Source organism: Dermacentor andersoni, chromosome 3, assembly GCF_023375885.2.
Source record: "Dermacentor andersoni chromosome 3, qqDerAnde1_hic_scaffold, whole genome shotgun sequence".
Taxonomy (NCBI): domain Eukaryota; kingdom Metazoa; phylum Arthropoda; class Arachnida; order Ixodida; family Ixodidae; genus Dermacentor; species Dermacentor andersoni.
This window is the reverse complement of record NC_092816.1, coordinates 168,771,014-168,786,785: the sequence shown is the minus strand read 5'-3', so window position 1 is coordinate 168,786,785 and position 15,772 is coordinate 168,771,014. Positions and strand designations below refer to the sequence as shown.

Here is a 15,772-nt window from a genome sequence, read left to right as displayed (position 1 = left end):
GTATTTGTCCGACACATTGAGGAAACTAGACGATCGTCCTCTGAGTGAACAGACAATATTAGAGCACCGTCCCGACCGATCATCGGCTCAGAAGGCAGTGAAGGCACTTTTGTGTTTTCTCAGAACTTCTGGTTTGCTCGAGCGACTTTAACTGAAGTGCTATCCGTACACGTACCTACATCTTCTGTCTCCCTTCTTTCTCTTCCCCTTCTCCCTTCCCCCAGTGTAGGGTAGCCAACCAGACTATTGACTGGTTAACATCCCTGCCTTCCTGTATTCATATCTCTCTCTCTCTCTTTCCTAACGGCACGTACAACATACACTAAAGATGAATACAACAAGCCACTGTGTCCGTGAATGACATGTCCGTGACTGTGTCCGTGATGACAAGCGCAGTTGCTGCAGGATGAAGTAACCAGAAAATGGGAAATATACCGGGAGAAAAAGTATATGGTTCAAATACTGGTGCACGCAAAGATAAAAGGTAAATGTGAACGTTGGTTGTCAGAAATACGCGAGAAAAAGAAGGCCGCACGTAGAATATCTTGGAACCACGTAAAATTATAAGGCAGGAAGTCAACAACAATACAACATATCTTAGATGAAGATGGAAACACACTGGAAGGGTCGCGGCATTAATTTACATACGAAAAATAACAGCCGCATCATTCCAAGGCAATTACGAGGTTGTATTTGATTAAATAAAGAGCATGAAAGAGAACCAGATGGAAAAGGAGCAGGTGCTGTCAAATTTCAACTGAAAGAAAGCCGAGCAAAAAATTCCTAAGCGCACATCCACAGGGCTAGACGAGGTTCCCGTTAGGCTGAACAATGAACTAGCATCAAAAAGTAAGGAAGCTCTGTTGAAAACAGTAGAAAAAACTGTGAAAGATAGACGAATACCAGACAGTTGGTGGCAAAGTAGAATTAACTTAATTTACAAAGGTAAGGGGGAGAAAGAAAGAATTCACTCCTATAGACCGTTGACCATTACATCGGTAATATACAGGTTAGCAATGCAGGCAATTAAAGCTGTAAGCATGGGCCGAGAATAATGACAATTTGGAAGAACTTCAGAATGGCTTCAGAATAGGAAGGCGTCTGGATGATAACTTATTTGTCCTTACTCAGCGTATTGAAATATCCAGAGTAGAAAAGAGACCGTTAAATGTGACTTTTTTAGACATTACAGCGGCGTATGACAACGTAGACCGCAACATTTTGTTGGGTATTCTGGAAGCTGATATCAACAAGGGAATGAGGCAGGTGTGCCCTTTATCCCCACTGCTGTTTATGATGTACACCGTGAGGATGGAGAGAGCGCTAGAAGGAAGTAATATCGGGTTTAATCTCTCATACAAACAGGCGAGTACAGTGGGAGAGCAGCAGCTTCCAGGTTTATTTTATGCGAACGACATTGTGTTGCTGGCTAGCAAGCAAAGTGATTAGCAACGTCTGGCTAATTTCCGTGGACAAGAAGGCAACAATTTAGGTTTGAAATTTAGTGTTAGAAAATCGGGTGTTATGATATTCAATGAAAACAGTGAACAGACAGTGGCGATACAGGGCCAGGAAATACCTCGGGTAACAGAATATAAATACCTTGGTATATGGATAAACGAAGGCAATAGATATGTGGAAACAGGAAAAAACAATAACAGTGAAGTGGAAGAGAAATTCAGCCATAATGAAGCACAGAGTGCTATGGGGATAAAATAGGTACGAGGTCCTCCGAGATATGTGGAAAGCCGTGATGGTTCCAGGACTTACTTTTGGAAATGCGGTCGTTTGTTTTAAATCAAGGGTACAGTCAGGACTCGATGGGTCAAAGGACTCGATGGGCCACTGTCAACCAAAGGTCAGTGGAACGCCTAGCATTGGACGCTCACGGGAGGACTACAAATGAAGCTGTGCAGGGTTATATGGGCTGGACAAGTGTTGAAGTGAGGGAAGCTCAGAGTAAAATTAATGGTGAAGAACGACTGAGGAATATGGAAGAAAATAAATAGGCTAGGAGAGTGTTCAGCTATCTGTACAGGAATAACGTTGACTCACAGTGGTGGAAAAGAACTAGGAAGCTTACCAGCAAGTATGCGGCGTGTAGGTTGAGCAACCCAGCAATAAAGAACGTCAAGCGGAAAGTCAGAGAGATTGAAATAATCTCATGGGTGGCGGCAATGAAAAAGAAACCTGCCATGAGTAACTACTTAAGAGGAAAATACGAAATCAGGAAAGAAACAATTCATGCTAACTCAAAGGGAAGCTTATTACTTTTCGAAGCGAGATCAGGATGCCTTAGCACACGCACCTATAAAGCGATATACAGCAAGGAAGAAGAAGTATGTGCTTGCTGCGGCAGATCTACGGAAATTATGGAGCATGTTTTATTAGAATGTGAAGATATCTGACTAGCGGTCTATTTAGGCACCTCTGGCATCCTTAAAGCCCTTGGGTTCAACGAGAGCAGGAGAAAAATAAACATGTCTGCAATAAAGATTAGTTAGATGCAATTGCAAGATCGGCGGGAGTAGGGAAACGATAAACACCGGAGGCGTACAAAAACAAAGTTCACAATAGGGTTTCAGAAAGTTTGGTTATGGGAATTTATAATTTTTTAAGCATAGGTAGGACATTAGACAATAAAGTACCAACAGCTTTGGGGCGAAACCCCCCACGCCGTTCCAAAAGGGACATTCATAGCCAGTGGCGTAGCCAGAAATTTCATTCGGGGGGGGGGCTCAGGTTGCAGCTCGGCCTCCTCCTTAATAGGAAGCTTTAGCTCGGATGCTCCACTCTAAACACATGTAGAAGGAGAATTTGTTTTTCTCGGCAACCACTGCACCAAACTTAAGGTTTGATGCATTGAAAAAAGAAAATTACATTCTAATGACTGTTTGTTTCGAATTTATCATTTAGGTTGTCACTTTATTCAAAAATGGCAAAAATCGCAAATTTTCAGAAAAAGGAACTATCAAGTTTTTATTAAAACTCTGTAACTCAACAATACAAAACGATATCACAGTTCGATGAATTGCATCTAACAGCACATCTACAGCGGACAAAATTAATGTGTTACACATGAATCTCAAAAATTCTAGTATGGAAATACGGCTTTTGCAGAAGCTTTGTACACAACGTAACCAAGTCACGTAAGATGCAAATTAACTCACCAAATTTGCCCGCTTTGATTGTTATAGTAGATGCCGTTTACAGAACCGCGATACCTGTTCTTGATGCAGAGCTATTTAGTTTGTAAACGTCGTGCTCTTCTTTTTTCGAAATTTTGATTTTTTCAAAATATTTTAAACAAGATTGACGCCCTAAATCGAAATTCCGCTTCCAACGGACACTAGAATACGACTTTTTCTCTCAAATGCAACATATTTCATTAAAAGTGACCAACGGGTCATCTCAGGAAAGCGTTTCCGCGTTTCGCATTCACTTGAACAGGCCGCGTCGGAATTGGGCCTAAGTTAAAGCTTCCTCTTAAGCAATTTGTCGAGCAATAAAATACATGAATAATAACTGCATTGCCATTGACAAAGATGCTGCAAACGAATTCTTGAACGCTAAGCACTGTCAAAACAAGTAAATTATGTACTTTTCAGGAAAAGAATATACTCGTATGCTCGAAAAATTGTGCCCAAAATAGCTAATATCAATGCTTCCATGTTTTTTGTCTATTTAATAAGTAAAGAAAATATCACACCAACTTTAGAACTATATCAGTTCGAAACCAGCAAAGCAGTGCATGCCGCTGATATGAAAAATGTAAGGGCCATGAAATGAACAACTTGAGGACAAACATGTTAATGAAACTTTGTCATTCAAGAATCGGTTGTTTACATTCTTGGACACATGCAACGGCCAGTGAAAAATCTCAATGACGCTGTTCTTTGTTTCAATGCATTGCGCAGGATCAGCTGTCACCGGTCGTGTATCGTGAGTAATTGCACCGAAATCATAGTCGCAACAGAGAGCACGTATAAAAAGCAGGAGTTCTGCAAAATATGCGAGGGCGAGTCAAATGAAAGTGAGCCAATGCGAATATATGACAAACGGGGTACTTTATCTAAAAGTAGCCTCCATGAGTATTTAGACATTTGTCCCACTGACTAACGAGTCGCGTGATTCCCGTCTCGCAAAACTCCTTGGGTCGCTACTTCAAAAATCTGTAACTGGCTCTTTCACGTCATCGTCCGACACGAATCTGGTTCCCTTGAGCTGTCTTTCTTTTTTAAGCGCTCCAAAATGTGGAAGTCACAAGGCGACAGGTCTGGGCTGTATGGTCGATGTTGCAGCGTTTCCCACTTGAACTTTGCCAGTTTTATATCGACCACATCAGCGACGTGAGGACGGGCATTGTCGTGAAAAAAGATGACCTCACTCGTCAATTTTCCACGTCGTTTGTTCTTGATTGCGACACGCAGCCGATCCGGCGTTTCACGATATCGCAAACAATTGATAGCCTCTCAAGATTTAGCAAATTCTATCTGTAATGGCCCCTGACGATAAAAAAAAAAAAGAGTCAACGCCTTTCCGGCGGAAACGACGGCGTTTGCTTTCTTGGGGTGGTGGTGAATTCGAATGTTTCCACTGTAAGCTTTGCCGTCGTGTTTCAGGCTCGTAGTAGTGGCACATGGTTCGTCTCCGATCACAATTGCAGACAAGAAATCGTCGCTCTTATTGTGATACCGGATCAGAGAGTAAAGGCAGCGCCGAACTTCTCCGCCTTCTGGCGGTGGTTCAAAATCTCGGGCATCCATTGTGCACACAAGAGCCGATAACCGAGATGTTCATGAATTATGGCGTGAACCGAACCGTGACTGATGTTCGCACGCTCTGCCAGTTCATCGATGCTTATCCTCCGTTCTTGTCTCATCATCTCATCAACCTTTGCATTTTTGATGGGGGTGATTGCACGATGGCTTTGGCCCGGTCTTGGATCGTCTTTGCAACTTTCACGTTCTTCTTTGAACCATTTGTTCCAACGCTTCACAGTGGCCAATGAAATGCAATGTTCAATTCACACGGCAGCCATACGGCGACTAATTTCTTTTTGGGAAACACGTTCAGCTGTCAAAAACCTCACGGCACCACGCTGCTCAACTTCTGGAGCGTCCATTACGTCACGCAACCATGCTCAAGCCAGTGTATGAGAGCATTAAAGAACTTTCATCCTCATACCTGTGTGTCACTTTTGTAAATGTGAGATGCCTGCGTGCTTCGCGCATGCCTCGGAGATAATGAACCAAGCCATTATTGCGCGGAATGGGTTGACGCACTTTCGTTTGACTTGCGCTCGTACATTATATATGCAAAGATACCATGGAATAAACACATGCGAAGATACAGCTTTATAAAGGCCAAAAAAGTGTCACTGGAAACTAAGTTCACTGCATGTATACACAAAACCTCGCAACAAGATATTTAAGTATACGTATAAGTCTCCAATAAATCTACGTACCTAAGAAAAATCACTGTATATGATGCGTCAAACAAGGCAAATAAACATGTTGCGCAATCACAGATTCACAGAATCCCGCCCCCATTCCATCCACTCCCCCCGTTGCATCGCGCGCGACGGAAGGCGGCACGCTTCCTCCCCGCTTTTCTCCTTTGCGCACACAAGACCGAGCCGCCATCGTTGGCTCACCTATGCCACCCCTTCCTTCCCCCCCTACGCTTTCACTCGCACTTTTTTGGAGGTCCCTCCCCAGTCTTTGACTATGGGACCTCCTAGAGTTACTTTTCCTGTACAAAATCTCAATCGCATCAATAAACTGAAACTGAAACTAAACTGAAACTGAAACATACAGCATGCGGCGCGTGGTCACGATGTTATCGCCCGCGGACTTAATACGGAACATGAGGACGACGGCGACGGCAAGAATGCGCCTGGAGTTCCTATCGCAATAATATACTAAGAGTATCCGGCAACTGAAGCGTCCCGTGGTCCGTTACTTTGCACAAAAGAAGTAACAAAGTCGAACTTTCACTATGCGACAATTTGCTGCGCCGCGACAATGTCTTTTTGTCTTTTGTGGGGCGGGAACACGGAATTGAAAAAAAAACGCAAATAAAAGCTTCTTGGCCACAATCGAATGCCTACTTTGGGCACCTAGTGTGGCTACCGAAGGAATATCGAAGAAAACATGAGACGCTTGGGCCACTGAGAACCGTACGCATACTGCTCTGTATCCTACACCGGCGAGACAAGACTTTCCAGAGAGGTTGCGCTCAAGCGGACGCGGTGCAATCCGTCGAGTCCCCACAGTGATGGCGGCGAGCGACCATTGTTTCTTTTTCTCGTCTGCCAGCCTGAAAGCGTCCAAAACTCTGCCAGGCGAAATTCCACTCGGTCAGAGAAAATCGAACGCGCACCGAAGTGCACCGCGCGGTGGTCGGGACAACACCAGAAAAACGCATACGCTCTGGCTGGGTCTGGCAACCCGCAGGTAGGGTAGTGAGAACAAAAACGTTGAAGAGGCTCAATGTGTCCTCGCGAATAAAAGTCAAAATAGAAACAATAAATAAGAACGTAGTTACCTTTGCTGGCTTTACTGTCTTGACATGGATGGTTTGGCATAAGTGAAAAAAAGAAAGTTGATATTTTCTTGTGACATGACGGCCCAAATGAACCACCACAACACTTCGTTTTATTGGACATCGCTGCGTGCTTTGTCAACTTGTCTGATAGTGTGTTGATTTGGCTTGCCTCGTTGTATGTTCCGATGTACGACGTTAGAAAAATCAATGCACCTTTGGCATCAAATGTTTACAAAAACATTGAACCCACAAATTTCTGCAATTGAAGATCTAAAGCACAACTTTGGAAAAGCCAATGCGCCTTTCACATCAAAAGTTTATAAGAACTTTATACCCATAAAGTTTCGGAATTAACATCCATGCGCTCCGCAGATTCCGCGGCCTCAGCGAGATGCCGCAGCGAGCCCGTTCGCCGTCAACACGCCCTTGAAACTTTGTGCTCGGATGGGGCTGCTTGCGTTATGTGACTACCGGTGCATGGGCGCTGCCGCGAAATCCAGCCCAAGTTCGCAATGTTCGCGGTGAAATGTTTTTTCGAGCGTGAAAAAGACATTCTCGACAAAATCCAGAGTGATTTCCGGCGCCGGGAGTTGAATTGGTCGGTGGTGCATGGACAGAAGGAAAAAAATTCGGGGGGAGGGGGTTAAAGCCCCATAAGCCCCCTCCCCACTAAAGCCCACTAAAGCCCCTTAAACTTCGTAAAGTAGTTACACTCTCCTCCTCCGCCTTCACTCCTCCGCGTTGCTCCTCTCTTTCACGCTCCCTCCTCGACCATGGCGCCGCCTACACTGCTCGAGCGTAGCAACGGCGCGAACATGCGCTCCTCGCCACTCCGTAGACGCTTCTCGAGCAAAAATGGCGCTGATGCACGGCCCGAGGGCCCACGTGATGCTATTAGGCCAATAGCGACGCGGTGTCGGCCTCGACCAGAGCGCGCGAGGAGGAGGCGGCATTCTTCAAAGCGTGGCAGTACTTTACGAAGTTTAAGGGGCTTTACCACCACCCCCCATCCTCCCCTGGCTATGCCCCTGCTCATAACATCCTTCCACCCATCCAGAGCGGTGTATTTACCGCTACAACTGCTTTTTGGTCTAATGGCGTAGCCCGTTCGGGCACCCCGCGACATCACATGGAAGTTGAGTTCTCAGCTACTTGCCGTTTGCGCGAACATCGCGAGCCAGCAAAACCAGCGCAGCACTACACGATAACGAAACTACTGAAACGAGAAAGTGTGGGCGCTGCGCGGTCGAGTGAAAACGAAACCCTTCGACCACCCGCGTCGTTGTCAAGCGTAATTTCAATTAGTTCTTTTTTCTAAAAATGAAATAGAATTAAACAAGTAGCATTTTAGTTCGTCTTATGATTCAATACAAGGATGTTTTTTTTTTTTTCGTCGAGTGACTGAGTACTAGTGACAGAATTTAACTGAGGAGTGCTTTCGTCATCGGGCAAGTGCTTGAATGTCTCGGGGGAGTCTCTAACGATGTCCTGCATTTACCTCAATTTCTCGATTATTAAGGCTCTACTCGCGATAATATTGACGCCTTAGATATTCTCCAGTGCTAAACTATCATTTTAGCTTGACTTAACATTTGCCTTTAGTGTCCCTTTAACGTTGTCAACGCTTTTTTCGAGAAACTAGGCATAGCCCAGTTACGTGACTACTTAGAACGCAATGGCACCATTAATCATGCTCAGCACGGCTTTCGTACCGCGAGATCAGCAGCTACAGCAGTTCTAGAAATAACACATAAAATATATACATCCCTAAACGAAAATGAAATCGCCGCAGTTTTATTTTTGAACATGAAGGAAGCATTCGACACCGTAAGCCGTTCCATTATAAACGCTGGAAGAACATGGTTTTTGCTGGATCCACTTAGAACTTTTTTTCTACTTACCTAAGTAATCGAAAACAATAAATTTATTTATGTAAAATTGTTTCTTCTCATTTACCATTACAAACAGGGGTTCCTCGGGGATCAGTTCTGGGTCCTGTTTTGCTCTCGCTTTATATTAATGATCTTCCGGTCTGCTTAAAAACCGAAAAAAGTGTTATTAATGCGGATGACACAGCGCTACTTTATCTCGCAAAATCATTCTTGAACATAGAAAGTACCACAAAATTTGAGTTGCCATGCATCATATTGTGCTTGCAAAGACACAACGCTAAACAGTGCTAAGACAAAGCACTATATAGCTTTTAGATCTCGGTACAAATTCTTTGACCCAGCCTCGAATAAGTTCAATTTAAATATTAGCGAACTCGAACAGGTCGATTGTATCGAATCTCTAGGTGTTACACTAAACTGTCGCTTGAATTGGAAGCCACATATTACAAACACGGGCTCAAAGCTTGCATCTGCTGGCTTCGCCTTGCTTAGAAACAGGGATATGCTTTAGTATTTCTGTACTAAAAATAATGTATCTTTTAATTGTTTTATTGACACTTGAAGTACTACTGCGAATGATGGACGTCGACTTTTGAAGCATATTTAGACCCTGTTATTCGCCTTAAGAGCTGTGCGCTTAATGACGTTTCAGAACGTCTATACACCATCTGTACAGCTGTCCAAACAACTTCACGTATCACCCTCCATGCTTGTTTGTGAAATGAAGATATGCCTCACAGTTCACAACATTGTTGGAAACAATCTCCCACTTCCGATTACCCTGCTCATTTTCCCACACAGGAGCAGTAGAAACTCCATTAATGCCTGCTTCAATTTACCAATAACTGGAAATACTAAGGGCAACGCTTGCAGCAGCACCACAGAGTGAAGATATGGAATTTGGTGCCACTGGAGATAAAAATGGCGAATAACTTTGCATAAACCATTGAAAGATTTTATTTCACAAAGATTGAGTGATCTTACATTGCACAAAACGACAGCATATTCTTGAATAACTTGTTTCTTTTGTGCGATGACAGTTTCCGCGCACAGAACTGTGTTTGCTTTTAATATTTCCGTTAGATGGATTTTTGTGATAAAACTATTGTTTTTGTTCTATGTCGTTTTACAGCTATTAAAAAAAAAATTAATATTAAATTATGAGGCTTTACGTGCCAAAACCCCTTTCTCGTTATGAGGCACGCCGCAGTGGGGGACTCCGGCAGTTTGGACCATTTGGGTTTCTTTAACGTGCACCTAAATCTAAGTGCACGGACGTTTTCGAATTTCGCCCCCACCGAAATGCGGCCGCCGTGGCAGGGATTCGATCGCGCGAACTTGCGCTTAGCAGAAATATTTTTATTTCCGTACATAATGACTCTATGTGTTATAGTTATCAATACATTCAATGTATTGTTAGTTTTTGCTGCTACATATTGTACACGAACGCGGGCTTAAGCTAGCTTCGGCTAGTAACCTAACGTTTTTTTTTAGTACTGTATGAAGGAAATAAATGAAATGAAGTCGCGATTTAGAGATCCCCGTTTCATTAATTCTTCGCAGCACTGTGAGTTCTCACTGAAGATTTTAACTGTGTGCGCTGCTTTATCTGTTAGTAAATTTAGCAATACTAATTAAGTCGCTTTTTTCTGACAACTGATTTCACTTCACGGTCGACGGCCCGAAAAACGCGCCGTCGGTCGCTGCGTCAAAAAGCTGCGCGCGTAGGCGGCGGCCGCCGCAGCGGCAGCACCATCGCGCGCGAGCGGCTAGCAGACGACGCCCATTGAGCGTTCCGCCAATAGCGCACGCAGAGCGGCGCATGCGTGCTTGCTGCGCGTCTATTAATAAGATGGCGTCCAAAATGTTCGGCGGTCTCTGTTGATGTTCCTACAAGTCCAAGTGACGATGGCCACCAAGCCCGTTGAGTGGGTTTCGTCGCTCATCACGCGTTTCGAAGAACAGGTAAGCCTCCCGACGGCGTCATTTTGGCACTGGGCCGGCGCGGACTATTGACGCGGCTGCGACAGCGGCGGCTTCGGATGCCGACAGCCGTGTTTTCTCGAGGCGACCTTTGCCGCCGATCTGGCCGTTCTCCGTTCGGCGGGGCCGGCGTTACCCTACCGACGTTCTGCCGACCTCGCATCGGGATCGCTCTCTGTTTCAGTCAGAACTGCCTGCTGCCAAACGACGTGTCGCCCCTTTTCTTTATTTTGGTTAGCGGGAGTCGCCCGCGCGTCTTCGCCGCAGGAGGAGCGCTGTGCAGTGGCGAGCGATCCGTGAGGGGAAGGAAAGAGAGAGAGCGAAAAAAAAAAAAAAAGTGTCGCATAGGAGCGGAAGTCGATCGGCTCGGACGCCCACATTCGCGCCCGTTTGGAAGCAGGTTTTCGTCCCGTGGCCCGCGCCCTGAAGGCGCCACAACAGTCGAAGACAGCGACGCATTCAACACGCGATATTGCGGTGCGACACGCCGTCACTGCACGTTCAAGTTTAGCCGGCCGGCCCGACCGAACATTGCGCGCGCCAGCCTCCGCAGCTCACATATATATATATTTTCTTTCTTTCCATCCCTCTTCTCTCAGACAGAGACTTCACGATCGATAAACCGGCACTCCTACTCCTCCGCGATCGTATAACGGAACACGGTCGCACAGGTGAATACCGGGATCAGTACATTCGCGTGTTATTTTGAGGCGCCGCTGGACGGTGGTGGCCTGTTCGTACGGCGATGCCACCGGCAACCACGAACTGCTGGGCCAGCGTCCGGACACGAAACGACCGAAATGTAGGGATCCGAACTGAAAGCGAAACAGAACCCGTCGGCAGTTTTCGCGCGTGTCCATCCTTGTTTGGCGCAGAAACCCCTTCGGCAGGTCTGCGCTAGCTGGGATACGCTCTGCCGAGCGCTCCGCCAGGTTCTGCACGTTTATGAATGGACGAGCACCGCGACACCGCGCGATTGCCCTCCCTTATCTGCGGCCGAAGCCGAGGCATATAAGCCGCGGCGGCGCACGCCTGCTGGACTGCCATTTAATCGTCACTCGATCTCGATAAACCAGAGATAGAACGAAACACCGAGTGAAACGGAATGAGATAACCACGTACGCCGGCAGTTTCCACGCGGGGTTGGGACCGGCGTGCTCTTTTATTGTGTCGGATCTTTTTCCATTTGTGGTATTTTGCACGATGTTCACCTGACGCTGGCGCGCGATTGACGAGCCCGTCAGTAGTAATAGTCATTCACGGAGTCGCCGTAGAGGAAGGAAAACGAAAAAAATAAAAAGGCGCGATCCCGTGCGCGTGATTTTGGCAGCGCCGACCTTGGCTCGGAGCGCGTGTGCACCCATTCATCGCGCGTGGGTTGGCAGACGACGGCTGTGGGTGCCGGTGCGTGCCTCCGGCCGTTGCTGCCGCTGTGTCCGGCCGCGGTGGCGTCTGGTGCGTGCGAAGCCGCGGATTTCCCGTTGTTTTCGGTTGCGAACCGGGGCTGCATACGTTTACACGCGTGGCTGGCTGCGCTTTCGTGGTCCCCAGGCTAACACCGGCCCGTGCGCCGTTGCACTTCGAATAGGGAAATCCAGGTGTCCTTTTGTTTCAGACTTATGTAAGTGGCCCCGTTGATAGCGTGTGCTTGCTTGCCTTTCTCTCACTTTTCACTTATTGCGAAGCTTTACATTCACAAAAAAAGAAAGAAAAGCAACCTCTTTAACCCTGTACAATTACGAACACTTCTATTTCCTTTGCAAGTTTTCACTGGCTTTGGTATGATGTTGACTCCTTTGACAAGTATACATCGTTTTGTCATATTGCAAATAACATGAAGCCACCTGTCACAGGATGCATGTCATAAAGGTAACATAAGTTGGAGAAAAAATGTTTAAAATCCCACTGACCTGCTGCCTAATTACAGTTTGTCAGCGTACAGAGGCGAGTTACGTTTAAAATAATTCATCATCCCCTTGTGTCGTTGCTGGCAGCCTGGACTGGAGTACCTGCATTTGGCTCAGATTCTTTTCTGAAGATTACAAAATTAAATAAATTGGTCGCACTTTTCACTGCTGTGAGAGTTCTGGATATCGCTCAGACTTCTCTTCCATGTGGGGAAGCCCTGTTGGGAAAGCGAATTGCAGCTCCTTTTGTTGTTCTTCAATGTTCAGTGGGATTGTATGTTTAGCTCAAGATTTCTTGGAAGCAATGACATGCTTCGCATGAGCAGGCAATTCACCTTGTCTCTTAATTTGATTGATAAATCAATTTGATCCTAATTTGGTTGATAAATGAGTAAATATCAACAATTCAGCTTACACGTGTGCGATATAAAAAGCAACTCTCATTGTAGGTTAATTATGTTTGATATTCTTAGCAAGTCTTTTTCTCATCAGTCTTCTCAAAACTGTGAAATGGCCGCTATTGGAGGCTCAGTGAGACTGATTGATCCATGACAGGACACATTTGCATTGAAAAATTATGTGTGTGAAGGTTAATTAATGCAAACAGGATCAGGGACATATGAAACTGGAAATACAAGGTTTGAGCAAGGTCTTGCACTGGACCTATCACTGAGAATAGTTAAGTGGACAAATTGGTACGGATTCATGTTTAAAGAGCAGCATGAAAATTGAAACAAGGCTAAGTGCTGAACTTTCAGCTGCTATAATTTATCAAACCACAGAACTTTATATAGGTCACATGCTACCGCACCATGCATGGCTCACAAAAAGAAAGGGTGTGGGGGGGAGAGAGGTTAAAAAAAAAAGTAGTGGTACCTACATCGCCTGCACTGTAGGTGATGTACACCTACACGGCTGGAGCTATCAGAGATACAAGAGCGCAGCTTTGCTTTATACGCGGGCAATTGATGGCTGTTTTGCACAATTGCTTTCATTGTGTCTTTTGATGTTTTGCGCCATACAGTCCCAGTGCCAGTATGGCATCTGCACTCTGTTGAATCACGGCTGGCATGTGCAGTTCTGACATTGTGCTGCCAGACGTGAGTGGGCCGCTGCCTTTAATTGTTGTGTGTGCCCAATGAGGCGCTCATTCAAATACTTACGACATGGCAAGCAGCGAAAGTGATAAGGCGAGAGATATGTAACCAAGGCAGAACTTGCTAGTGGGAACAAGATTGTTCCGTTAGTGCACGTAGTCCAGCTAGTGCAGCCCAGATTTCTTGTGGAGGTCGAACACCTCCCGGCCTAGCCAAAGTAGCTGCATCCACAAGTTCTTGTGAAATGTGATAGCATGGGATCTGTGTGAAGTTTCATTGCTTCAGTATATGTCACGAGTTGAAAGCCAGTGCTTAGTCTTGTTGTTTTGTGCGTTTTTCTCGTCCTGCCTTAATTTTTGTGCTCCTTTTTAAATAGTACCTGTTGTTATAGTGATAGTGCAATTGTAATGTGGGTGGCCTATCTGGATACGAGTGCCACACTTCCTCCTGCAGTAATTTGAGATTGAAGCTCTACTGGATTTGCCATCAGAATCAGTTATTTTCACTTGCAAGTTTGGTGTAATGCCATCTGTGATATTGCTAAACAATTAAATCTCCTGTCAAACATACCAGCTTATTTCTCCGCTCCCAATATTGGTCTTGAAATCTTTAGGGCAGTCAATACCTAACAAAGGTACTTTTTAATTCATGACTGACTTGTATGCACATAAAAACAATCTAAGGGATCTCACTCTCTGAGCATTGTTTTGGAGACAGAGAAGAACAAGTTGGCTTTACAAAATTGCTGTTTTATTTGGCTAAACTAGTGATGAAATCATGCGTGTAGAAGGATCTTCAAGAACCTGATACACAGGATGCAGATTTCACTGCTGAAATGGGTAGCACTTTGACACAACATTGGAAAAAGTGCAGGTACTTTAAAGAACAGCGAACGGCATGGGACAAACATTTTGGTCTCGATCAACGCAATTTATTAAATGATATAGAATTAGGGGCCTTTTCCGGAAACGGACAGGTGATGTGTGGTGTCCGCATCGTAAATCAGCCACATGACTTGAAAGCTGCTATGGTATATGCCCACTGTTAAAAAAAAAAAAAAAAAACTGCAACACGTGTTCTTCATGAGATAACCTTATCTAACCAGCATGTGTTTTTTCTATGAAGCATTACTGTTTTCGAAATGTGTGCCTGTTTTATGACGGGGCATGTGCTGTGAGTAAATCCTGCATTTAATTTTTTTTATATTTCTTTTTCAACCCATATTTATGAACTTGCCTCGCGAGCTTTGACTTGCCTCATAAGTTCTTTGCTTTCCACAGTTTTTTGTTTGTTCCTATAGTAGATTACATTCCAGTAGGTAGGGGGGGGGGGGCAATTGAAGTTTTGAGTAGGAATACCATTATTAAGTGTGTAGTATATTCAATTCGTATTTGAAAAGAACCTATTCAGTATTTTAAAATATTTTAAACTAGTCAAATATTTCGCAACTGACTGTTTAGTTCTACTTACTGTCCACTGTCTACTAACGAAAGTATCACTAATTATCAGAGATGTGACGACAAAAGGTTTTGAAGCTATGTGAATAAAATTGGTAATACAAGCTTCGTTCTTGCTTTCCTGGCGGAAGTCTACAGGGCAACCTGTGATTTTTGGTTGTAGTCTGTCATTTAGTATTTTGGCAATCTAGCTATGTAGCAGTCTTGTCTTTTATGCAACAATCAGCCATAGGCAGAAAGTTTTCATTTTTCCAGGTGTGGGGCGGAAGGGCTGGGGCCTGACCAGCTTTCAGAACCCCATATATGTGTGTGTGTGTGTTTGTGTGTGTGTGTGTGTATAATTTCTTGCACGTGAAGAAACTTCTTGTGAGCTCGAAGAATTGTTCACTGAATTGTTCAATGAGAACTTACAAGACGTCATAGTAGGAGACAGTTCAATTTCACAGCCTGAATCCTCTCCCACCACCGAGAATCTAGCGTCTCTCCGTGGTGTAGTCTTCCTTCGTGTAATTATCGTATACTTCACTATTACTAATACTGCTTCGCCTTTCTGGTGAAACTGCAGCCTCTCTGTCTTCATTTTTTTTCTGTGAGTCTGAGTATAAGCGCTCCTGCGCATGGCTGCTGTTGATTCTGGTTTCGAGTGAATCCGGCTTGGCCTCATTTCGGTTACTGAGTGAATTATACGGAATGCCCCAACTATCATGCACTATGACTTAAAGAAAGAGCAGTTGCGTTACTCGAAGAAAACTTATTGCATATTGTTTCCAGTACAGTGGAGTAGCTGCCAGTAATTCATTCGTTCCTGAAATTTAATTTGACAATTGCAATTAATTATGTAATTCGTGGAGTACTGTCCTAACTATCGAAGTGTCAACGAAGCATCT

At 44.8% G+C, this 15,772-nt stretch overlaps 1 protein-coding gene across 1 annotated transcript in view; it reads left to right on the top strand.

Moving 5' to 3' along the window:
* Window positions 1–10,298: 10,298 nt before the first annotated feature.
* The window catches only part of Nf1 (neurofibromin 1), a 193,328-nt gene continuing 187,854 nt past the window's right edge, over window positions 10,299–15,772 (top strand). The window contains exon 1 of the mRNA XM_072287355.1: window positions 10,299–10,406. Coding sequence (XP_072143456.1) covers window positions 10,326–10,406 — 81 coding nt within the window. The 5' untranslated portion in view covers window positions 10,299–10,325. The remainder of the gene's footprint in view (window positions 10,407–15,772) is intronic.